We start from the raw sequence: 25,495 nt of genomic DNA on the forward strand, positions 1-25,495 counted from the left end.
TGGCCTTTGTCTTGCTTAGAAACATGATATTAAAGGTTGCACTTCTCTTATTGGTGCTCTCCTCTTCACAGATCTTAGAAACCAACCATACAGACGAGCCGATGCGGTGAGGAGAAGTGTCAGGCGGCGCTTTGATGATCAGAACTTGCGTTCTGTTAATGGTGCCGAAATAACCATGTGAACCTGAGACCTGCCTGTATGAATAGAGGGTGTGTGTGAATGAAACTGACCATGTGAACTTTATGTGCTATCATTTAACTGCAGCCTTGAACATAGATGAAAATATTCTAAGGGCTCAGATTTAGCAAACACATAGGAATTTTAAAATGATGGGCTCTCCTTTCAACCTTTGTTAACAAGTGCCTAAAAGTGGAAGTACCTGCTCAGATTAATCAAAGCAATAGGATTTGATTTGATTAGGTATCTTTTTACACCAGTGTGTTATTCAATTTTTAACCAAAATGTAAAATTCATATTACATTCATTACCTGCCATTGTGATTCTCCCATGATGGCCCACCCTGGTTTCCTGATAAGTTGTAAATAACATGGATGCATCTGCTGTGGGCTTCCTTTGCTGAGATGTCTTTTAAGGAGTTAATTTTGTGTTTCAGCCATACCCATCAACTTGGTATTTTTAAGGGCTTGCAACGTGGAAGAAGGAAAAAGTCACACGATAAACTCCTTCTGTCCATAACCAAGCCCCAGCAAAGTACAAACATGATGTTATTGCAGTGGCACAGAATCAGTCAACTCGTTTCACATTCTGCTTCTGTGCTGGGGTACGATGCCCTGTGAGAGACATTCATTGGTATGAATGCGATGATATGATGGCACACAGATGTTGTATAAGACTTTATTTGCAGTACTGTGTTCTTCAGCTAGAGGCAGCTTTTAAAAAATAATGCAAATGTTAATTAATTAGCACTAAAACTAACATCTCAGTAATCAGTATTAGGATTTCTGAGGACCATTTTGGGTCAATCCTGAGAATAGAAATCAGTGCCTTGCTAGCCAGGGAGAGGTTCACTAGCTCTATCAACAAGCATTTAAGATTACTTCTGCTAGCAGAGTAGTGTTAGAATCCTGGCCTTATTATCCTGACAATCGGCAGGGTTGTTTCCCCCCCACCCCCCTTCTTTTTGTAGACTGGAGAAGATGTATTTGGCATCGTATATCAAAGCTAAAAATTCTTGCATTTCCAAGATTACATTATGGGGGATTACAATTAAATTTCTGAAATACATCAGGATTAAGTTTAAGTGATATGTAATGGGACTAAATGGCCAACAAAGCCACTGCTATTTTTCCTTCCTCTCTGGCAGGGCACTTGATCCATTCCAAAGTCAAAAACTGGACTGAAGCTAATTTGTACTTTTCATAATATACATTCTGCTTCTGGCTTACCTTTTGGTACATGACATCAATATATTAATTGTAAAGTTTATTGTATAGTATTTAACCACTGAATTTCTTATTTTGTTGTGCTTATGTGAACTCTGGTGAAGGTCCCATTTTCCTTGGATAATGTGTAGTTATATATCTCTTTTTAAATGTACAGATATTTTGCTATAAGATTGGTGCAGTTTTTTATGGTTTTTACACTTCTCTTTAATTCCCACCTAAGCCTCTGGGGTAATATTGTAAATATTGTTTAAAAATGCATCAGCCTATGCTATACAATCTGAATGTTATTTTAACTTATAGGGTTTTTTTTTTAATATATATTTAACTACAAGGACAGTTTAGGGATCAGTTACTACATTTTCACTTTAGCATATTTACAGAAAGTTTAAACTGCCACCTGCTAGCACATTTTCATAATGTGTACGTTAAAAAAGAACATGCCAAGATTTTGTCTGACTCAACATTCATTTTGATGAAAAAAGCAATTTGACCATAAGATATAACACAAATAGGTGGTCCTTCACCACAAAGCAGCTATTTTCCAAAGCTCAATACTGATGAACATATGTTAAAATAACTGCCTATTTATTAATCTACAAATAGACAGTAATGTTGGCATGCTCTTTTCTGTTTGTTAATGGGCCTGCTTCTTAGCAATATTAGAAATGTTTTATAAAAGCAGTTCATGTTACTTTTCTGGTCTTTTCATGGCATATGAGCAAATAAACTATTTACACTACTATCCTGTAATATGCTGCAGTCTTTCAATGTTATATTTTAGGGGGTTTTATGTACACTCTTATCTTCTAGAAACAAACAGGTATGTCTTGCTGCTTGAATTCATAACCTAAATATACTTGGTAAGTTTTAAGAAAAACCCCTCCCTCTACAAACTCTGGATCACTTGCTGTATGGAACGTAGGAACCAAATAGATTTTATTTGATAGTATTGAGTATTTTAGTGTTGAGATTTAGTATCTCCAAAAACCTAGTTATGAATTTATTACTTCCAGAGAAATAGCACTCTTTTTTGGTGAGATATTGCGTCTCTCCACATTTGTTGTAATGAGGATGTTGCATATACACAGGCTACACGTGGACTGCACGGAAGTACCAAGCATCTGACCACATTGGTTGGCAAGGTAAATACAAGCCGTGTGATCCACTGCACACACATACTGGTATCTGTAATAACTCCAAGTTATCAGAAAAGTTTAGTATATTCTCCTTAGTATATTCATTTAGTATTTTTTTTAGGGAAGCAAAGAAATTTGTAATTTATTTTAGGAAACAGTCCAAGTGGTTAAAAACAACTTATTTAGAGGGGCGTAAATCAGTCTTTTAAGGAATTATTGTTGCATTTAGGTCTTTGTTCCCAATTCAGTGCTCTTTCCACAGTTACACAATGTACAGGCATGCCTTGTTTTACAGCGTTCGCATTTTTGTTTTAATAAATTGAAGGTTTGTGGCAACCCTATGTTATCAGATGATGGTTAGCGTTTTTAAGCAATAAATTATTCCTTAATTAAGGCATGTAATTGTTTTTTAGACATAATGCTATTGTACATGTAATGGACTATAGACTACAGTACAGTGTAAACATAACTCTTATGCACAAGAAAACCAAACATTTTGAGTGATTTGCTTTATTGTGATATCCCCAAGGTAGACTTATAGTTGAAGCTTTATTTTTATAAGGGAAAAAAGTTAAATTTTGCAGTTAGTAAGACTGCAAACATTGTTTTTTGTACCAGGAGAAGTGCCTCATGGTAAAGGAAGTAAGATACTTAATATGCTACAAATTCAGAATGTTTCAAACCCAAACTACAGGAAGGTCAAACGAAGTGGATATGGTTGGGTTTGGACATCTTTTATCAGCAGCACCCCCGGTTTTTTTTTTTCTTTGGTTGTGTTGTGTGGCTTGTGGGATCTTAGTTCCCCAACCAGATATTGTTTTATGAACCCAGGCCCCCTGCAGTGAAAAGCATGGAGTCCTAACCACTGGACAGTCAGGGAATTCCCAGCACCCATTTTAAAAGATATTTCCTAATAACTCAGAGTTAAGCCCATTTGTTTCCCTCTCCCAGTCTTTGTGACTAAAAATATAAATCTTAACCCACTAAAAGTCACTGCAATGACACTGCAATCAATGTTCGGTGACCCTGCTGACTCAGCAATGCTCAGTAGATGACGGAACTTGATATCACTGACTTCGTTGGTTCAACGTATTGGATTTTGTAGAATTACCTAATTTTACACTGTAATACTTTCATAATATTAGCTGTATAATTCACATCTATTAATTTTAAATTTGATAATGAAATTCTTAGCCCTAATTTGTTTTTATCAGAAATGTGTGCACAGGTGAATATACTATCAGCCTACTTCATACCAAAGGATTAATCTTCCATTTTTTCTAAATACCCCATCTATTCAAGAAAAAACTTGAAGAAACAAATGTGTGAATGAAGGTTGACAAACTTTTCTTTGATCTTTTTATAGAGAAAAGCAAATATTACACTGAGAAAACAGAATGTGGGCATCTATCATCGTACAGCACAGAACTGCTGCATATGACAGTGCTTAAAGGAAAAAGCTGACACAAATCCAACTTAGTAAGAGATGCCATTTTTTTCTAATAAATTATATTTATTTACAAAAGGTCTACTTTTATGTAATTGATGTTCTTTACATCAGAACAATATATGAACATAAGAGAAAATCTGGTAATTACAAACACAAAGTAGAAACCTTGTTCCCCCTATTACTCACCTTTCAGAACAAGTCTTCAGTTTAGTTGCAGAGGTAGGCAAGAGATCAACACCTACCAAAAAAGTTTGCAGGCAGGACCAAAAAAAAAAAGATATTTCTAAATACCACATTTAGATACCCCCAAAGAACAGCATAAAAGAAGGGCATCAAGAAATGGCTTAGTTTGAATCTGATGTGAGATTAGGCAGCCACTTTCATAGTCTGAATGAAAACGGGAGCGAGGTTAGCCAGTTCCCATGAAATGCAAACATCAACCTTAAACCTAGGACAAATTACCATCAAATTAATAGTCAATTACCAGTCACTAACAATGAGGTGGCCTTGAACGAGATCATATTGAATCATAAGAGCAGTTTTTATATAGCAAGTTCAAAAAGCACAGAAAATCTGCAGTTAAGGAACTTAAGCCAGGTAGAGAGAAGCCAAGTAACGTTTGGAGGGCTAGGGGGGAGTGTGTGGGTAACTGGAGCAAAATCTGCTCACTTCTCACCTCACCTGTAAGTTAGCTCCAAGAACACTGAAGTGCATGCCCTGTCACCATTATTCACCTCTTCTCAGAACTTAAAATAGGAATTTTTTTTTTGTCCATTAGGGCCTTTAGATCAACTCTTACTTATCTAGCTAAATGTTAGCTCCTCAAAAGTTATTACTTTTAAACGACTGCTATGGTAATAGTAGTATGAATATGATATGAAAGAAGGTATGTTTCAAATCATCACAAGGGATTGCCTTTCCTACTCAAAAACCACGTGAAAGTTTTTTGTTTTCATGTAACAAGCGTTTGGACATTTCTGAAGTAACAATTAAGATTGAGGTACAGTCACTAGAACTTATCTTTAGTGTACTTCAATTAGTTTGGGGTTTAGTATGGTTTATTGCAATGATGCCTTTTCAAGCCCTTTAACAGATGACGAGTACCATGGATGCTGGATGAGTACATCTGTCAACTAAGATTTTACATTCACTCAGTAAATGCCTACTATGTATGTACCAGGCACTGTTCTAACTCACAGGATAAAACAGTGAGTGAAACAGAAATCCCTGCCCCCAAGGAATCTGACCATCATTTACATCAAAACAATTGAAAAACTAAAGAGCAAGGTAAGAAATTAATAAGGAAGGTAAGAATTATTAGACTGCTATATGCCATTACTAGAACCATAGCATGATATTTAGAACACAGTTCCATGAAAATTACTCATGACGTTATTTTGTTTTTCCTTTATGTAAAATGAGTCCTAGAAAATGTAAAAGAAAATTCTACCTAGTATTGAGAGAAATCCCCAAGGGAAGAGAAAAAGTCTGACTTAAGGTATAAAGAATTAACATGCTTTGCCTCATTTTGCTTTCAGAAATGCTTATTTCTTTGGCTTTATAATTTACATTTAAATTACATAATATACTTAAATACCCTACAAACTCTTCAAAAAAGCATTCATTACTCTTCCCTGGGTACTCTTTGATTAGGAACAGCTCTCTCTTAAATAGTATCCATGTTTTTTTTTAGTATCCAATTTTAAATGAAAATCCTTAAATAAAGAAGCTACCCCTTTCTGGATGCAAAAATAAAAGTGGCTGCCTAGTCAGCACTCAGTTGACCATTAACATGCGAAGAAAACCAGGATCATCTAGGCAAATGCTTCTTAACACAAGATGCAGGCCCTTTGGTAACTGAATGAAAACTATGGACCATCCTTCCAGAAAAATGTACACAGATATTTCAAGAAGTTTTACAGTCTTAACACTGTGAATTAAGACTGCTTTACTCTCGGCGAATCCCTTTCATTTTATAGCTGTATAATATGGGGCCCAATTAGCAAAAATTAAAAGATGAAATAGCTGTGATACTTTGATCATTTTCAAATTTACTGGGCATAAAAAGTATTACTCCCAAGGCATAAAAAGTATTTTTATTGTTGAAAACTATGAATAATCTATATGCTGAAGCTCCTTTGGGTAATGATAATGAAATGCCGTCACTGTGTTAAAAAAAAAAAAATGTTGGGACCACTGCTTTTATTTAGAAGTATTACGTTGTTTAAATACAGTTGGGAAAGGTGCAAAGAATTCTTTATACTTCATTAACTTTTCATACAAATTCAATTTTCCCACATAGGAATTATGTACTGGGAGGAATAAAAACATCAAATATTTGAGGTTCTGGATTTTGACTATTAAGCATGATATTATTAAATATATTAGTGAATTTAATCCAAGAGTTCATTAACATTAATGATTGATAGTGAGGGAAGATAAGCCCTTAACATTTACCTGAAAGTCTGAGGCTTAACTGAAAAGCAGAAATTCCCCTTATCTGAATATAAACAACACTTTCCTGTTTGAACACATTTTGAACATATCTGTTCAACTCTAACCAATATTCCAAGACATTTCAACTCTTACTAGACTGAAGATTTAGAAACCTAATCAAATGGATTAAAAATATTCACACACAACTCTGTTTTAAAAAAATCTTCCCATTGCCTGTACCTTCAGGCCATAGTATCTTTCTGGCAACTAAGTATCATTTGATGGGATCACTAAAGGATTATAGTCACTTCAAATTACATGTTTTATAACAAGGATGTTGTATTTTGCATTACAATTTGTGTATCAGTTTCGCTTTTAGGTCAAATAGTTTTCATGGATTAACTATAAGGAAACTTGAATTTGTATTGTCTTGTAGGGATCTGAGGTTGTGATAAGACAGTATCTCTATAAGAAATAAGAAATCTAATTTGAGGACATGCTAAACCACATCAATAGCTTTTTATTTAAATAGAAAAATCAAAACTTTAAAGTTGTACTTAAAAAAATCATCATGGAAGTAATTAAAAGTTTTACAGATTCTACATTCTCTTGTGAAACATCACTAGTATTTCTGCCAATATCATATGCAGATTTTACTCTGACTTCCATGTCAAGTGTCTGACATGATTAGCAATATTAACTATCATTACGAAGGGACCTCTGAAAATTAAGTCTAGGCAACTTCCCTGTTGCCAAAGCTGTTATATGTTTTGGTTCTAATATACAATAGGAGACTAACCTCAAGCAAGCAATTGGTTACTTCACATTTTCTAAAGATAGTCATTTTCACTTTCTACAAAGTCATGTCATATTTCACAGCAGAAAAATGACTTGGCAGCGAGAAAAGTTCAGGACCCCCTCCCCGCCCCCCCACCAACCTGCCTTGAGCCTTTCAATAGTGGATGCTAGATTTAATTGAAACAAAGGGGGCAGGGATGGAAAAAGAGTCATCCTGGTCAGTCCCACTTTCAAATTAGGATGGTGAAGGAAAAATAAAATAAACTTGTTGTTCTTCTGAATCCCAACCTGAAACAGGATTGCCCAAAGTGTCCAAAATAAAAAAATACCTAAGATAATACCAAAGACTATGTGCTATAATTTACTTATTTACTTAAAAAAATCTCCTGCACTGAAGGAAAATAGTATAAATTACATTACCAACCTTCAAAAGTTAGCATGTAAAGAGTATTCTAAACTTCAAACCATTGCCTTTCTTAGAGTATTCTGTAGGAAATTCATAGATCAAAAACAAATACAGGGGTCTCAAATGCACTGATTTATAATATTCTTAAATATTAAAAAAAAGGAAAGTAACTTAGCTATGTGGGTTAGCTAAAGCAAAATTTCAGGGATTTTAGTATCTTAACCCTTAAAGGATCATACAATTTTTTTAGAGCTGAGCAGTTTAAGTAGAAATAAATACTAGTACACACTAGAAGAGAAGATTTAATAATCGATAAAAATGTACAAAAATATTCAAATCAGAAATGCTTTAGAATGTGTACCACGAAGTCAGTACTTCTCAGTGAGGAGGGAAGGTAAAAGACTTCCTCAATGAAAAAAAGCAAGAGAAAGATCGGATTTAAAAAAAAAAAAAAAAAAAAAGACAACTGTTAAAGAAATCGTTTAAGTCAACATTGATTTGTTTTAGACAAGGATATTGCAACCATCACTTAAAGTTTGGTGGCACATTCTTTAGTAGGTCCTTAAGGCAATATATTTAAGCTAATTTACAATTTGATTTGATGTTAACTTTTTAAACATCACCTCAAAATAATGCCCTCACAATAGCCTTTTTAAAATGTATTTAGATGTTTCATAAAAAATAATGGTGGCTTTATTATAGTAGTGCTCGATAGCACCACTATAGTTAAGGGTCTACCAGGTTTCCAATAAGAACACCTATGTCTGAGTTCACCTTAAAAGATCATATCGGCTTCAACCAGTTGGATAGTGCACAAAAAAGCAGTTTTATCAGTTGCTGGTGCTTTTTTTTGTACTACTAGATATCAAAAAATTTTCATTATATGTTCAAAATCCAACTTCTATAAAGTAAATCAAATCACCTCATGACTTAGACTTTAGAACAAAGTAGAGACACCTGCAGTTATCAGTAAATTGCCACCTTTAATCCATTCTGCAGTGCCCTATGAAAGGGTCACAGAAAGACAGTTATGACTGTATGAAAATATGATTCTTGATACAGAATCAAAAGTTATTTTCAATTTCCTTTGCTTTTTATAAAGTCCACAATAACAATACTTAAATGCACTTTTTTTCCTGTGATATAATTAAAACCCAGTGTTATTTCAATTGAACTTAAAATAGAATCCCTGGTCTGAATTAGACTTTAAATCATACTGTAAACATATTTGGTATAATTTATTGATCATCATCCAGTTGCTCCAAAAGGGTCCTTCTACGCTTTTCCAATTCCCCTTCACTCAGTTCACTGCCAGAAGTATCCCAATTACCCTGAAAAGACAACGAATACAATTATATTTGTGTCAGGACTCAAAAGGTTAAGTAGTAATGAACCCTTGAAAAAAGAATCCACATCTATATGGATTCTCTTCCACAAAAACAAATGCATCATAGGGTATGAAGACTCATCTCTTTCCTAAAAGCCTACCAATGGGTTGTTAACTAAGTACTCCTTGGTTACATTATGGGAGACACTTAACTTAGAATGAGACTTTTATATGGTGTTTACTTTCAGTTTACATTAATATGTAGATCGGGGGAATAGTACGTACCAGTTTTTCTTCCTCTTATACAACTGAATATGAAACATCTTGTTTCCATTTAATGGAAGCTGGGTGTTCATTTCCTAAGTATTATACTCCTTGCTATTTTTTCCGATTCTAGGTTGTCCTATAAGTGTTTTATATTACAGAAAAGTATTAAGCTTTATGCATACTATTGTGCCCAGATAAACAAACATTCCAGATTTATGAGGACACTAGTTAGGCTGGAAAAAATTTAAAATAAACAAACAAAAAAACCAAAACAACTGTGAGAAGCAACTTTTCAAAAGTAGATTTTTCACCTATCTTCCTTCCCCCTTCAGGGATTTCATTTAACCTACTGTGAAGAAGAAACTATTAAGTTGCAAAGTAAGTATAGAGGAAATCATCATTCCTTACCAAGGATGTGCATCAGACTCACCAGTGCAGCTTTAAAAACAAAACAAGAACAAAAAAACCCCTCCACCCTATTCCCACTGAATGAGAATATCCAGAGGGAGACCAGGGCTTATCTACACAATTTAAACTCTCAATTGGTAACTCAGAGGCATTATACTTGGTAAGCCCACAACATCTGTGGAATGAACGGCAAGGTGAAGAAGACTTGTGTTACTGTGCTCTGGCATAACATACACAAACACACAGGGGAAACTGAAGGCGAATTATGTAATTTGATAATAAAACATTAGATTTGGCTTATAGTATCCTCCTATCTACTTGCCCTCACCTCTTCCCTCCCAATGATTAAAAGCTGCTGGAAAGCTACCTTTTGAAACTGGATTTAGTAACAATGACAACTGTGGACATGGTGGAGGGAAAACCTGATTTGAATCTCTTAAAGTTTATATTCTTAAATTAGGTAGACAGTGTTCATTGGTATTTCTTTGTGAGAATGTACAAAGCAAAAGAATATATCCTTTCTTAGTGGGTTAAACAACTATTAGAGAATGCCATGTTATTTTTTTAAGGAATATAAAATTTAGGATGCTTAAATCGGGTCATTCATGATCACATACGTTAGAAAACTGTGTGAAAAGTAGCTGACATTTTTGTACTTTGAAAATGCAGAGATGAAAGAATTCTAAATACTTACAGAATCCTTTCCAGTCTTTTTCTTAGGTGATTTGTGTTTTGACTCTGATCTTTGTCTAGTTCTGTCTTTTTCGCTTTCCCGGTCTTTTTCTTTTTTATCCTTCTCTCGTTCAGCATCTGACTCTGGAGAGTCCTGTGTAAATAAAAAACAATGTCAGCATTTTGATAAAGAAACCATTCCATTAGAAAAAAGTCCCTATATAGGTAATATTTAAGAACACCCACATATAACAGAGTATGTATGTGTTCCTAGAGTGGTGGAATCTGAATCGATAACCTCAAGGAATTTAAAACATTCTCAAGATTCATGAGATGAAGTTGGTCTTTCCTATGGGAAAGATGACATTCTGATAGGGTAAAATACCACTAAAAGAGCATCACTAAATTAAGTGTGCCTTCATCACTACGATTAGGTGTATCTTGATGTGTACCTAAGATTAAGAGCTGAGGGTAGAGGAAAAACTTTAAACATTTAAACTTGTGGTTCTCAACAACAGCTCAATATATACATACAAACACACACCTTTGGGTGGTCTTTCTCTAAGATTACTATAAATAACCAGAGTGGGGGTCTTAACACTGTGTTATTTTTTTTCAAAGTTCACTGAAAGATTTTAATGAAAGATTAAGGTGAACAACTATGAAACTCTTGAGTTTAGGTACACACCTAAACTCTGTTGACTGCATTGGACTAGACAGAAATTTCTACTGCCACTGAGAAAGTGAAGGGCAAAAGCCTAGGTACAGTGTAAAAATTAAGAGTTTGCTTACAGATTTATGTCTTCTCTTCTTGCTCTTCTTCTTATGTTTTTTTGATTTCTTGTAACTTCTCTCTAAGCAGCACATAAAGAAAAGTGTCAGAATTTGAGGACATCCAAGTGTCAATGATTTTAATCAAGTTAAAAGATATGTTTACCAGATTCAGCACTAGAAGAATGTTCTGAAGCAGAACGAGACTCTGATCGCTGTCTTTTTTTCTTTGAATGGCTGTCATCATCATCTGAATCTGATCCCTACACAATACAAATAATTTCATTCATAATGCTGCTAACAGATATTTCAATACACTTATGGTGCCATTTTTAATAAACTTCCTTACTGATCGAGAGCGGGAGCGTTTCCTGTGATGTTTTTTAGATTTCTTAGAGTGTTTCTTATTCTTTGAATGATGATGTTGACATTCATGCTACAGGGGCAAAAGTAAAAAATTTCAGAAGTTCACACTTTATAGACAGTAGATCATGGAGAATTTTAAAAAGCTTTACAAATAGGTTCTTAGAGTAAAACTGCATTCATTTTGCATATTTAGGATGTACTCCCCCCCTTGAAATGGTGCAAAGAGTTACTATCAATCACTTAACAAGAACAGAAGAGAACATTTTAACTATCCTGTACCCATTCATTTGGACATCTAAACACAACGTTTAAAAGTATTAATAAAATACTTTTTTTTAGCAATGAGAATGGTGTGGGTACAGTAGGGACAATTGATACCCTCCATAAAGGTATAATCTGCAGAACAGTTACACTACTTTCAAAAATAAAAAACCATAATTATATTCATACATGGCTTTTCTGATGAACGTGGCTCAGCACTGAAATAAAGAACTACCTCAGAATCATCCATAAGGAGGTTGGTCTCAGAAATTAAATGCAAAATCAGCTCTTTTCACCCAAGGAGCATTCCCTTCCTAGCCAAGCTTAAGATATCCAAAGGAAATCTACACATGAAATCAGAAAAGGAAATGTTGTCTCTGTGGATTTTAACTCTTTCATAAAATAATTATCAGGCTAGTAGGGAAGGAAAAATGCTGCAGTAAAATCTCCTTGCCCCCGAACATATATAAGCCTTTGAAAATAAATTCTGCTTCAGTTTACAAGTTAAGTGGAAACAGAACATCTGGTTCAGGGACACACTCTCTTCTCTGTCTGTCTGTCTGTCTCAATTGACTGACTGATTGTTCCCTGACCAAGGATCAAACTGGCACCCCCTGCAGTGGAAGCGCAGAGCCTTAACCATTGGACCACCAGGGCAGTCCTCATTCTTTTTTTATGTCACTGAATGTTAACTCTTCTTCCTTTTCTACTTCAAGGCCCACATTATTGGGGTCCAAATCCTATTCTGATATGTTCAGCTCTTCCCTATGCTGCCATCATTTTGCTCCATTTATAACCTCACCACTAATACCCCCCAGCACAGATCATAAAATAATCTTGGTGGAGATTCCTGAATTGGGGGAAAATGTTAAGATACTATCTGGAGCAGAGCTTCTCAAAATTAAATGTACATTCTAGTGCTCGAGAATCTTGTTAAAATGGTAATTCTGATACAGGATTTCTGCTGATGGGGCCTGAGGTTGTATATTTCTAACAAGTTTCCAGGTAATACAGATGCTGCTGGTCTGAAACACACTTTGAGTAGAAAAGATCTATAGGCCAACAGCACTAGACCTAGAGGCAGCTGGGAAACAATATATGGTACATGTGGGACATGTTAACAGAGCAAACTGTTGTCAACAATGATATTCATCAAGAACAGTAAATCCAATGCAACAGTCAACAGTCAATTAAGTGACCTGCTATGCTCAATGACCACGGACAGCACTATAATATTAAGTATGTGCTAACGTCGGCTTGCTGTAAAGTACTGGTTTGTCTAAACTGATAGCACAGCATATTTGTTAAAAGCACTGGCCCTGGAATCAAAAGCCTATGTTGGAATCCCTTCCATGCAAATTACTTTTTCTCTTTGCCTCAGTTTGCTCACCTGTAACTTCATAGGGTTGTTATGAGGATTAAGCTCATATATGAAATATCTGTAAAACAATTAGAACAGTGCCTGGCCCACATAGGCAGCAAATAATACTATTCAAAAATTATTGGTCAATTTAGCATATTTACTATCTACAAGTGCCCATCTGAAATCTTCATCAAAATACCCTCAATTCAGCTAGTGGAATAACTTGCAATTTTATCATTACTTATTATTTTAACAAAAACTTACTACCTTATTCCATTATTCCATTATTTTTCAGAACATCTCTGAGCTTCCAACACATCTAATGTAGTATAATATTTGAAATGTGCTTAAAAGCTGTTTTCTATGTTTTACAAGATTCTAATTTCTTTTTAGGTTTACTAAGTCACCCCATTTGACTGCTAAACTGATGAATTTCTGTAACACTGTATAAGTACGTAACAAATATGAAAAGTGTCCACTAAACAGATCTTTAAATTCCCATGTAAGCTTAGTTTGTTTCACTTAAAAGCAGTTTCTACAGAATAAACCATTCTCTAATCATCCCAGGTAGTAAGTACATTTGTATAAAATTACTTAAAAGTGTAATTTAAGAAACATACTTTGATCATTCTAAGTTCTTCAATTTAAAAAAATTTTTAATATATTTTGTAATATTTCAGCCACTTATGATAAAACTAAAATTACCTCAAGCACATGCATAAAATCTTTAAATATTCGTTTTCTTTCAGACTCTAGAGTTATATCCTCAAATGCTGGCTCTTTTACAAATCTCTCCCGGATCTGAAAAATTCAGATATGGAATAAATATATGAATACTGAGAAGAGTATACCAATATGACTAAAAGGAATCATAGCAGCAAGTGAAAACTGTGACAGCCCAGCCCCCTCAAAGTGTTTATTTCCTTTCCTGTAGTTATCTCTGTGGCTATGAGAAAGAAATTAAAAATTTTTATCTTCAGTTGTAAAGGAAAAAATTTACAAGTATACATACATCTTCCCAGACAGCATCCAATTCTATTGGAGGAGTAGCTTGTTTCAACATACTCTTAAATGCAGATTCTTTTCGTTTCATCTTCCGAGCCTCCTCTTTTTCTCTTTCGCGTTCACGGGCTTCTGCCTTTTCTAGTAACTTTGAAAAAACATATTTAATCAGTTATAATAGTATAATATAATCAGTGTTAACTGAAATAATTCATTATAATTATATCATCTCCTATCATCTATAAGTTAGAGAGCCAATTATTTTTAGGAAAGGAAGCTTACCATCAGCCATCATCTAAGTACATTATATTCTGTTACCTTACCCTGGAAGAGTGTCCACTACTCTGTAAAATACTATTCCTATTCCCTTATTTCAGTAGCTTACATACAACTTAAGTACTTTTGGCCAAATATATTAAAAACTATACTACTAATCTAGTTGTTCATAACAGTAAAGATGATAACTTACACTATTGAAAGCCAACTTAATATTTCCTGCATCTAATGTGGTTGATCTTTTAGTCGAACTGATTATTGCCACAAAGTCTTCAAAAGTAGTATTTACTTCAACTACAAATCCTTTATCCTAAAAAACAGAAATCTTGTTAATATTAATAACACTAATCAAAGGAACACAGTATCACTTTAAAATATATGGCACGGATTAACAGTTAACAGCAAGTATACTAGTTAATAATACCAAGTATATACTATCTACCTTTAGAATGTCTTTTATTATCTTCTTCTCATCATGATAACGTGCTTTAAGATCCTCAACATAAAACTTGAAAAGGTCAAGTGCAGTTGATCCTAATGAAAAAACTAAAGAAGTCAAAAGCTAGCTCTAATCAAAGAGCTGCAATTACTTTTTTGTTTATAAAACAAAAGAAAGCACCCCCCATGCCCCAACACAACCATCTTTCCCTCTGGCCCATTCCAACTATCATTAACTACAAATTAGGAAGGAGAAGAATCTCACCCGGCTGACCAAGCATATTAGTGAATCTAATGTCGGAACTAATTGTTGGATACAATTCCATCCAAGATGACATAGAATGCAGTTGTCCATGTTCGTGCAGTTCATCTAAAAATATCTGGGGGAAGGGGACAACAACAACGAACCCATTATATATTGAAAAGCCATCTTTAAGGACTTTAGAAATATTGGTATAACATGAATGAAAATACATGTTAAAAACAGCTATATTTAAAACTCTTCTACCAATGTTATCACAAATATGTTTAGGTGCAAAGCATATTTGCTCTTTGATGAAAGTAAAATCAGCTTTTAGGCAAAAAACTATTTTGGACTTCAGAGAAAAGGACTGTTGAAAAGCTACATTACATTTCCAGGCTTCAGTTTACTGTCCCTTAAGATCATCATTTCCAGTTTGCAAATAACATATACAAACAAAGTCAAAACACTGGATGTTATCTCAAATGATGAGGCTAAAGAATGTGCATGCACATTTACTGCAAAATATACTTTTTGTTTTTAAACGGAACGCCTAATGTGTTCTGAAGGATTTTTAAATTTAATTTTCTTTTCTAAGAGGAAGATATACAATTTTACTAAAGCAACATACATATAGTGTGGGGAACTAGGACTCAACCCCCATGTCTGATTTTAAAACCTATTTCCTTTCTTCCATATTACTGTTATAACTTAAATTTTTATATGCTCACTTTATCCTTTTTTTTTTTTTTTTTTTACTATTTGCCAACTTTCAGGGCAACATAGTGGGACTTTAGTACTCAGCAATTTCCACATTTCCTGCTTCCTGAAATCCTTAGGAAGTTTTAATTCTAAAAATGTCCCTAAATTAGGGGCCAAATTCTGCTCCTAAAATTCTTATATACCTGCACTGTTCAACGCCAGCAGTATATAACACACAATGATTTTGAAGCATTATTACCAAAATAAATAAATTTAAAAAATATATTGGTTGCATGTCAAAAGACAATATTTTAGATACATTGGGTGAAATAAAAGGTTACTAAAACTAAATTAGTAAGAAATTAAAATCATGTATGTGGCATACAAATTTTTATTGGGTAGCGCTGTCCTGAATGACACCAGACATGTATAATACCACTTCTCTCCAAATGGGAATAAGCATGTCAGTTCAGTCTCTATTTCCAAAAATTTTTCCTCAAACTTAATTTCTATCCTTTCGTCCTTACCCTTCAACATAAATGGGAACTCAACCCACCCCTGCTGTGTGATAACCAAGGTTCTTCACCTACTCCCTTTTGAGTCCCTAAAACATCTTCAATGATGCTCTCTAGGATCTTAAAATCTACTTCATCATACCTGCTTTGCTAGTATTTGTTTCACTTCTAGGTTGCTGACAAAGTCACAGAATTTTGACACTGAATCCAGTGTCCAATTTTGACACAGAATCCACCTGAGATTTTTTTTTTAAAGAAAATATGAATTAAAATAAAGATATTTGTAATTTATTTCTTAAAAACCACCAGGTAAGTTTTATGTGAATTCAGGTTTGAAAACCATTATGCTAAAACTGTATGGCTCTTTCTCTCTTTTATTTACTAACCCCACCTTGGGAAGGGGAGGAGAAGATGGAAACCAAGTTGCTTCAAAGATGGCTGAGGCTGGTTATTTCTCCTTCCCTTAGAGGAGAAGGCTCCCAACGTTGGCACTAATGACATCTTGGAGCTCGAAAAATTTTTGGTTTGTTTTGTTTCGTTTCGGCGGGGGGTGGTCCTGTACATTGGATGACGTTCAGCAATACCTCTGGTCTCTACCCAACTAGATGCTAGTAGCAACTTCTCCCCAAATCATGACCATCAACAAAAGCACTAGTTAAACACCACTCACTGCCTCAGGCCAACTCAATAATATGTCTTTTCCCTCATCTCCTTCCTTCTTTTAGTCTCCTTATATAAGGTTCATAATGTAACTACTCACATATGCTTGAATAAACCTTCAAAGATTTTATTTAGTAACAGAATACCCCTATCCTTCAATTCTTTCTTCATTCTCTCCTTCTTTGCGGTACGCGGGCCTCTCACTGTTGTGGCCTCTCCCGTTGCGGAGCACAGGCTCTAGACGCGCAGGCTCAGCGGCCGTGGCTCACGGGCCCAGCCGCTCCATGGCACGTGGGATCTTCCCGGACCGGGGCATGAACCCGTGTCCCCTGCATCGGCAGGCGGACTCTCAACCACTGCGCCACCAGGGAAGCCCCATTCTCTCCCTCTTGACTGGTTCTCTCTTATCAAAGAAAAGCCACACTCTTAACCCTGAGAGTACTCTTGAACTGTCTTATCAAAACATCAGAGAACGGTCTGATTTTGCCTCTATTTACCTTTAAACTATTTGGCAACTCTTTAACTTCCCCTAGATGTCGACAGTCACTGACCTTAAATGTTACATCTAACTATAATTCTTTCAGTCTTATTCATAAAGAATCTCAACATTTGCCACTTTTGGTAAATTACCTTAGGTGGTATCTCAATGAATCATGTGAAGAAATGGTAAAAACGAAACCACAGATTGTAGTCCCCCTCCCCGCCCCAATTTGATTCATTAGGTCTCAGTGGGGTTCTGAGAGTTTGCCTTTCTAATAAGTTTCCAAGAGACAGTGATACGCTGGCCCATACTTAGAGAACTGCCCGAGGCCATTAGCTTTCTCTGCATGATTAGGCTATGTTATCCCCATGACCACATTTCAGCTTGGAAGAAGCTGAAATGGTAGTTCTTTTAAAAACCAATGATGTGGGACATCCCTGGTGGTCCAGTGGTTAAGAATTTGCCTACCAATGCAGGTGACACGGGTTCAAGCCCTGGTCCGGGAAGACCCCACATGCCACGGAGCAACTAAGCCCGTGCGCCACAACTACTGAGCCCATGTGCCACAACTACTGAAGCCCACGTGCTTAGAGCCCGTGCTCCGCAACAAGAGAAGCCACCGCAATAAGAAGCCCGTGCACCGCAACGAAGAGTAGCCCCTGCTCGCCGCAACTAGAGAAAGCCTGCACACAGCAACAAAGACCCAATGCAGCCAAAAATTAAAAAAATAAAATAAAATTAATTAAAAAATGATGCTGTAGTTCTACTCATCTCCTTCACATTCAGTTGCTGAAAATTTAGTCACGTTACCACAAGTAGCTATAAACGAGGCTAGAAAACTTAGATTTTAACTAAGGAGCCATGTGCCTAGGAAGGGGAGAACAGATTTTCAGGAGGTTGATTAATACTCTTCTGCAACCACTTAGCTTTAATGTCTCTTATGAAGCTTTTGCAATGGTTTAAAATAAGGAGAACTATAGGGTAAAATATAACAAAAATAAGGATATCTGGGTCACAGAAAATATAAGAGAAAGTACAATGTCAATACTGAAACTGGAGAACGTGGATCAGAAATCCTAATATAAAGGCCACAGGCATCTTTTGCTAAGCCTAAAATATGGCTTTTATGTGTCTGGCATGGTTTCTGATTACTATTGATATAACTGGTATTAGCATGTTTTGCTTCAGATATTCAGCTCAGTCATTTTCCTCTGCTACTATACTTCCTTTAAAACGTATATTCACAACTTAAAAGCGACCCACTGAATCAAATTCTGGGGGTGAGGCTCAACAGTCCCTGGTTTTAACAATACTCCGAATGATCCTTTGGGAAACCACTAAGAGGAAACCACAGAGAGTAGTAAATGTTATGTTTTTATGGAATGAAGACTGCAATAATGCTATTGGCTGTGGCATTTAAGATGATTAGTGATCTCTGGCACCATGGGGAGTTTTCTAAAAGCCCTCTAAGTGATTCTGATGCATGCTAAGTTTTGAGAACCACTGCCTTAGGAGGTGGCAATGTGCTCTACCCTAAACCCAAACAACTGTTCTTTCAAGAAATAAAACCTCTTATTTAAGTCACTGTAACTTAGCACTTACCCTAATACAGTGTTTAATGAAAGAGGCCCAGAAATTAAAACACAGCATAGATTCAAAGTCTGGCTCCACTACTCAGTAGCTGAATTTGGGCAAGTCACTTCATCTCTCTAAGCCCATTTCCTTACCTATATAAATGGACATAACAAAAATAGTACCTACTATCATAAAATAAGGCTATCATAAAAATTAAGAGGTTATAAATTTTAAATGCATAGCAATAAGCAATCAACGCTAACTGCTATTATAATTATTATTGAAATGGAAATTTGGTGAAATATAAAATGCAAAAATTCATTGCTCTGTGATAGCCTCCATTACTGAGAGACTAAAAGTGATACTTGGAGGTCAAAATAAGCCACTGGCCTATATAAAGAACATGTAATTTTAGCTCCTCTGTATAGTGTTTAAAAATTATGGCCCATCCTCAAAACCATTCTCCAGAACCTAAAAATCAATTAGTACTAATAACTCATCACACGTATTTTATTTTCAGTCCCCCCTCATATCTATTCCTCTTTCCCAAGTGAAACCTTATCTATCAGTGCTCACTTTAAATACCAAATCTGCTATAGCCTTCTATGTTCCCCTAGCCTGAAATAGCTACTCTCCTTAAGTGGATTCAGAACTAACTATAGAACTTAAGAGTTAAATTTGTATGGATCCTCTGCAAAAGCCCAAGTTAATGATCTGAGATCAAGATTCTCAAAATTGTTTATGTCACTGTTACAGGTCATTAACCATATTATACAATTAAGCTGGAAAACAGAGCTTTTAAAATTACCTGAAAAGATTCTCTGTTTTTACGCTGTCGTCTCCTTTCCCGAAGCAAACTCTTCTGTTTTTCTTCTTCTTCTTCCTTTTCTAAAGCCCGAATGTGTTCTTCAAAGCAAATTAACGCATCTTCTTTATCCATGTCTAGAATATTTTTCAGTTAAAAAAAATTAAAACGTCAAATATCAGTAAAGAAAGCAATTTACTTATTTGCATTAACTCCCTACAAAGTTCAAATTCGTTTTACCAAAATATTTAAACTCAAATATGACTTCTAATTATCTAAATAGGAAGTGTTCAAGGAAAATTTATTTTCTTTTATTTATAATTTATTTATTTTTGGGGGGGCCACAGTGTGCAGCTTGTGGGATCTCAGTTCCCCGATCCAGGGATCAAACCTGTTGTGCCCCCTGCAGTGTAAGTGTGGAGTCCTAACCACTGGACCGCCAGGGAACTCCCATATGAAAAATTTCAAAAAGACCTCATTAAATCATAGCCCCCGAATCCGAGGATGAAACAGAGACAACACATATGACACAAGTAATAAAACGAAAATAAAACTGTTGTGATAAATTTGTCAGCAATATCAGAATTACCCAAGGAGTTTTTCAAAGTACAGAATTCTAGGCCCTCCCTCAAACTTACTGAAGTATGGTATTCAGAAGGATAATCAAGAAAGCTGTAATTTAAAAAGCAACTAGGTAGATCAGAAAAAGACAGAACTTGGGGAAGCTTACTGTAAAATAACGCTAATCCATTTTTTGCCTTTTGCAAGCAAATCTCTAAAGTCATTACCTTGAGAGGACAGCATGAGTAAAATGTGGTTATTAATTTGGTTCCCACTAAGTCACATATAAATGGCAAAGGACAATTTCAGGCTTGACCTAATAAACATATTTCAGGAACACCTGATAAAGCTAACTTGAGATTTTGGGGAAAATATTTTGTCCTGAATCACAAAACTCAATTAGAAAGAAATATCCTATTTGGAAACAAACAAAACAGCTTTTCAGGGATGGACAAACAATTATGTAAACTTCAGTTAGTGATCGCATTAAAAAAGTGACCATTTTTCACTGCTGGACAACTTTTAAAGAACTGGTCCTTCCACTTAGTCATCATTCTTACTCTGTAATTCTTCATCTTCTGCAAAAGTTGGATTATCCATCAGATACTGCTGGGCTTCAGACCAAGTAGTAGAGTATGTCACGTTAGCCATGTTGTCAAGTATGTTTTTTAAGGCTTCCCAATTTCTCTTTCGCAACTGCTTTGCTTGCTCCTAAATCAAAAATATGAATATATGTTTTGAATTTCAAATGAAATATGACATATAAACTGCAATTAGTGAAGGTTTCTTCACATTCTAACTGATGTCCAAATTTCAAATGTTACCCATTCACTTTAAATATCAACACTCTTTACCTTTCCAGTGCTCTTGCCTAACTGCTTGGCTCTTACCTTCAAATTTTTTTTTTAACCTCTCTTCTAAAGCTGGAATCCCACCTCCCTCACCCCCTCGCAAAATCTCTCCTCCCACAACTATGCATTGTAGACACTGTCCAAACGGAAGTTACAAATCACATAACAGGTAAATGATAATGTGTCCAATCACTTTCAGCTATGTTCAAATTTTTGTCAATAATACTTACATTTCTGTAAGTCTCTTGGAAGACTGGATAGCATACAATTTAGTGCATAACAAAACAGACACGAGCAAAACTAAATGTATTTGTAAGACAGTATTTTAGTGTTTTAAAACACTATCCTACAAATACATTTTAATGGTAGCAATTACACATTACTGCTGTTCTTGTAAAATAATCATAAATAAATGCCTTATAAGCAAAAACACTGAGTATTTTTTCAAACCAACAAGTAAGTATTTTTCAAAGTGGGCATAAGACAGCCAATTAATGACAATCTAAGTATCAGCTGCACAAACCTCTACCTACTATGTTCATATCAGTACTTATTATTATAGGAGCTATCTATTTTTTTTTTTTTTTTTTTTTTTTGTGGTACGCGGGCCTCTCACTGTTGTGGCCTCTCCCGTTGCGGAGCACAGGCTCCGGATGCGCAGGCTCAGCAGCCATGGCCCACAGGCCCAGCCGCTCCGCGGCATATGGGATCCTCCCAGACCGGGGCACGAACCCGTATCCCCTGCATCGGCAGGCGGACTCTCAACCACTGCGCCACCAGGGAGGCCCAGGAGCTATCTATTTTTAAATGTAACTTCTAATAAATAGATCTGTTGCACCATATAAACTAAATAAACCAACAAAAATGAAGATGTTATGAAGTAACTCCTCAACAGGATGAAGAAAATCTTGTTTTATCAATAAACACCAGTAAGAGTGAATAATACCTTTTCTTTTTTTGAAAGAAAGAATAAAACATCTTCATAGATTTCAAGACGATCACGTTCTGATATTGCATTCCAGACTTCCATCTCTCCAAACATTTGCTCTGCTTTTCTGTTTGTTAAGAAGATTAAATGTTACTCTATACTACACCATAAAAATTTTAAACCATTTTAATTTTATTTTAAATTTAACACCCCCAAATGAACCCTCTTTTCCACTCTTAAGTTCATGATCGTATTATAAGAGAAAACTTTTGTATAAATTTTGTTTATTTTGTTTCAAATAAACAAGATGTAGTTTCACTGGTTCAAAAAAAAAGAGAAAACTTTTGGATAATTAAGAAAAAGAACAGCTTAGGCCTTGATTTCTCCTTTAGAGATAGAAGAAATAATTCCAATTGAGCGATGTTTTGTAGTTAAGACTACCTCTATTTCTCAGGGTAGCGACAGAGACTACCAAACTGCCCATGGAACTAAATTACAGACTTCAATAAACTGTAAGAAATTTAGTTAACAGATAAAATAGGACTATTGAAAGAAATGGAAGAGTTCTTCACTAAGGCTTTTCTGGAAAAGTGAGGAAAATAAAACATACAGGGAAAATGAACGTAACGTAACAGCTTATTGCAAAGATGGTAATAATGAATTACTCACAATTTTAAATAACAAAGCACTCCAAAAAGAAGAACGCTATATAAATGTGAATTTTCAAAAATGCTATATACATAATGAAAATAACCTATTTCTATTCCACAAATACAAAAAAATCCGAATTCTTTAAAAAAAATTTTTTTTAACATCTGTTTTGGAGTATAATTGCTTTACAATGGTGTATTAGTTTCTGCTGTATAACAAAGTGAGTCAGCTATACATAAACATATATTCCCATATCTCTCCCCCCCTTGCATCTTGAATTCTTTTTTTTTTTTGCGGTACGAGGGCCTCTCACTGTTGTGGCCTCTCCCGTTGCGGAGCACAGGCTCCAGTTGCGCAGGCTCAGCGGCCATGGCTCACGGGCCCAGCCGCTTCGCGGCATGTGGGATCTTCCCGGACCGGGGCACGAACCCGTGTCCCCTGCATCAGCAGGAGGACTCTTAACCACTGCGCCACCAGGGAAGCCCCTTGAATTCTTATATTAAGGAGAAAGGAGTCAAGTTTTCATTATGAAATAAAGTCTTTCTCCCTTTTTTTATTGTAGTCCCTAATTAACAACTCAGTAAGTCTATAAATTCCACATTTAACTACTGATTTATCTTTTACCTTATAAAACTGTCACATTCACAATCATTTAGCTTTAATGAACATCTGGATTAGTTACTGCACTTGGTAAAAAGTCTGACACAGAAACAGTACAGTAAACATATACCATGATCAGTAAAAATCTTACTTGTATCTAGTTGTGGAAGTCATTTTTTCATGATTTTCAAGAAAACGCTGAAAGGATTCCTTAGCCTCTTTGTATTTGGATCTTGCTTCTTCTTTTTCTTCTTTCTCTGTCTGGACTTTATAAGCATTAAAGGCCTGCTTTTTTTCACTCAACTTTGCTAAAGCACTAAATAGAAAAATATCATATAAGAGTAAATGAAGGTAAGATGATCAAGTGTTAGTGCTTTGAAAAAACAATAAATTTCATTCACAAATTAAGAAAATGTAAGTTATTAAAGACAGCAAATAATTACAGAAAATAATTTCTACTTTAAAAATAATTCTAACATCTATAGCAGGGTGCCCAGACTATGACAAGCCTTTTAACTTTTTTGGTTCTTATCAGACATAAAGCAACTCAATTATTGGTATCCAAAATAACAGAAGACCATGGAGTGAAAAGTTGCATTATTTTACATAATTTAAATTTTCTAGGCTTGGTTTGCTCAAGGTGGAAAGTAAATTAAAAAATCAAACTGTTACCTGTATCGTGGATCATTAATGATCATTTTCATAGCTTGCTCCCATGAAGCATTAGATGGTACCCGCTGAAAATCATTTAATGAAAAGTTAAAATTTCACACAAATATAGTAAGTCATACAATACGGAACAAAGTATAATACTCACTGCAAACATCAACCACTTCCCTTTGCAGGAGTTTGAAAAAAGGTCTAAAAAATAATTCATTGAAGCAAGCAAATCTGTGTAATGTATCTATAGACTAAAAAGAAAAACTGAGGGCTTCCCTGGTAGCACAGTGGTTGAGAGTCCGCCTGCCGATGCAGGGGACACGGGTTTGTGCCCTGGTCCGGGAGGATCCCACATGCCGCAGAGCGGCTGGGCCTGTGAGCCATGGCCGCTGGGCCTGCGCGTCCGGAGCCTATGCTCCGCAACAGGAGAGGCCACAGCAGTGAGGCCCGCGTAACGCAAAAAAAAAAAGAAAAACTGAAATTTAAACAGACCATGAATACTTCTTCCTCAGACTACTGATTAGAAGACAGAACAATTTTTATGAATAAAAAACCTTATATTAAATACTGAGGTGGAATGTGCTGTGTAGTACCTTACACATTCTTTTTGGTTGAAAGTCAGTTTCTCAAAGTTAAAAAAAGAAAAAAGACAACTTTAGTTCATTTTCAGTCACAGCCGTTTATAAGATTAGTATTTTTAATAAAAGCATCAAGGTACAAGCTGCACTGAAGGATAATTTATTAGATACTTATAATAAAAATCTCTATTATAAATACCTTTTCCTTCAACAATTCTTTAAATGCTTGCTTTGCTTCCTCCTTTGTATTCCAAGTATATGTTTTTTTTGCTGGTTGGCTTTCTTCCTCCTCCTTTTTGGGAGTAAAACTAGAGAGAAATTTATACATTGTATTTACAATTTAAATACTTTGCTTCATTTAGGAAAATAATGTTTTATTATTATTTGTTTACTGTTGAGGTAAACAAATTAAACTTATTTGACAAGTTTAGAATAAAGTCTCCATGAGACGCATTTAAGGCAACATGAAGAAATAAAAGTACTATATAGTTTTTTCCTCTAACATTCGGTTATTAAGACCTTGTACGAAGGCTAAAATAAACATTTATACTACAACACTTGTTTCACTAGCCCACAAGTTAATACTTCCAAATGGCTTATAAAACTTATTCAGCGTCCTCATTTTAGTGTCTTAATAATAGGATTTGGACAAGTGTGCATAAAATATAAAAAAGATGTAGAGATCAATCTAAATCGGGATTGGCAAACTACAACCCATGGGTCAAATCCAGCCTGCTGCCAATTTCTGTAAATACAGCTTTACTGGAACATGGCCCTGCTCAAGAGTATGCATACTGATTATGGCTGACTGTGTACTACCACAGCAGAATTGAGTCATTGTGACAGACTGTATCACCAACAAAACCAAAAGTATTTACTCTTTGAAGGTTTATGAAAAAGTCTG

General features: G+C 35.3%; 2 protein-coding genes and 1 long non-coding RNA gene across 9 annotated transcripts in view; 2 read left to right on the forward strand and 1 right to left on the reverse strand.

Moving 5' to 3' along the window:
- The window catches only part of FMNL2 (formin like 2), a gene marked incomplete at both ends in the record, with an annotated part of 311,376 nt that extends 311,195 nt beyond the window's left edge, over window positions 1-181 (forward strand). For 2 of the 3 annotated variants that reach the window (XM_079710431.1, XM_079710433.1), the window contains one exon: window positions 72-181. In XM_079710431.1, coding sequence (XP_079566557.1) covers window positions 72-181 — 110 coding nt within the window. The remainder of the gene's footprint in view (window positions 1-71) is intronic. The other variant, XM_079710432.1, reaches the window with a different exon arrangement.
- A 5,237-nt stretch (window positions 182-5,418) lies between these two features.
- LOC307057571 lies at window positions 5,419-11,201 on the forward strand. The gene is made up of 3 exons (XR_013811059.1): window positions 5,419-5,490; window positions 9,559-9,604; window positions 11,169-11,201. It is a non-coding gene; the product is annotated as an uncharacterized lncRNA (long non-coding RNA).
- PRPF40A (pre-mRNA processing factor 40 homolog A) overlaps window positions 7,917-25,495 on the reverse strand; it is a gene marked incomplete at its 5' end in the record, with an annotated part of 55,511 nt that continues 37,932 nt past the window's right edge. For 3 of the 5 annotated variants that reach the window (XM_079710734.1, XM_079710736.1, XM_079710738.1), the window contains 16 exons: window positions 7,917-8,963; window positions 10,329-10,460; window positions 11,099-11,160; window positions 11,244-11,340; window positions 11,427-11,513; window positions 13,773-13,868; window positions 14,080-14,217; window positions 14,539-14,655; window positions 14,788-14,891; window positions 15,049-15,163; window positions 19,766-19,899; window positions 20,884-21,034; window positions 22,121-22,229; window positions 23,505-23,669; window positions 24,026-24,090; window positions 24,791-24,899. In XM_079710734.1, coding sequence (XP_079566860.1) covers window positions 8,871-8,963; window positions 10,329-10,460; window positions 11,099-11,160; window positions 11,244-11,340; window positions 11,427-11,513; window positions 13,773-13,868; window positions 14,080-14,217; window positions 14,539-14,655; window positions 14,788-14,891; window positions 15,049-15,163; window positions 19,766-19,899; window positions 20,884-21,034; window positions 22,121-22,229; window positions 23,505-23,669; window positions 24,026-24,090; window positions 24,791-24,899 — 1,774 coding nt within the window. In that variant the 3' untranslated portion in view covers window positions 7,917-8,870. The remainder of the gene's footprint in view (window positions 8,964-10,328; window positions 10,461-11,098; window positions 11,161-11,243; window positions 11,341-11,426; window positions 11,514-13,772; window positions 13,869-14,079; window positions 14,218-14,538; window positions 14,656-14,787; window positions 14,892-15,048; window positions 15,164-19,765; window positions 19,900-20,883; window positions 21,035-22,120; window positions 22,230-23,504; window positions 23,670-24,025; window positions 24,091-24,790; window positions 24,900-25,495) is intronic. The other 2 variants (XM_079710737.1, XM_079710735.1) reach the window with 1 other exon arrangement.

The sequence above is a fragment of the Hyperoodon ampullatus genome (assembly GCF_949752795.1).
Source record: "Hyperoodon ampullatus genome assembly, chromosome: 8".
Taxonomy (NCBI): Eukaryota; Metazoa; Chordata; class Mammalia; order Artiodactyla; family Ziphiidae; genus Hyperoodon; species Hyperoodon ampullatus.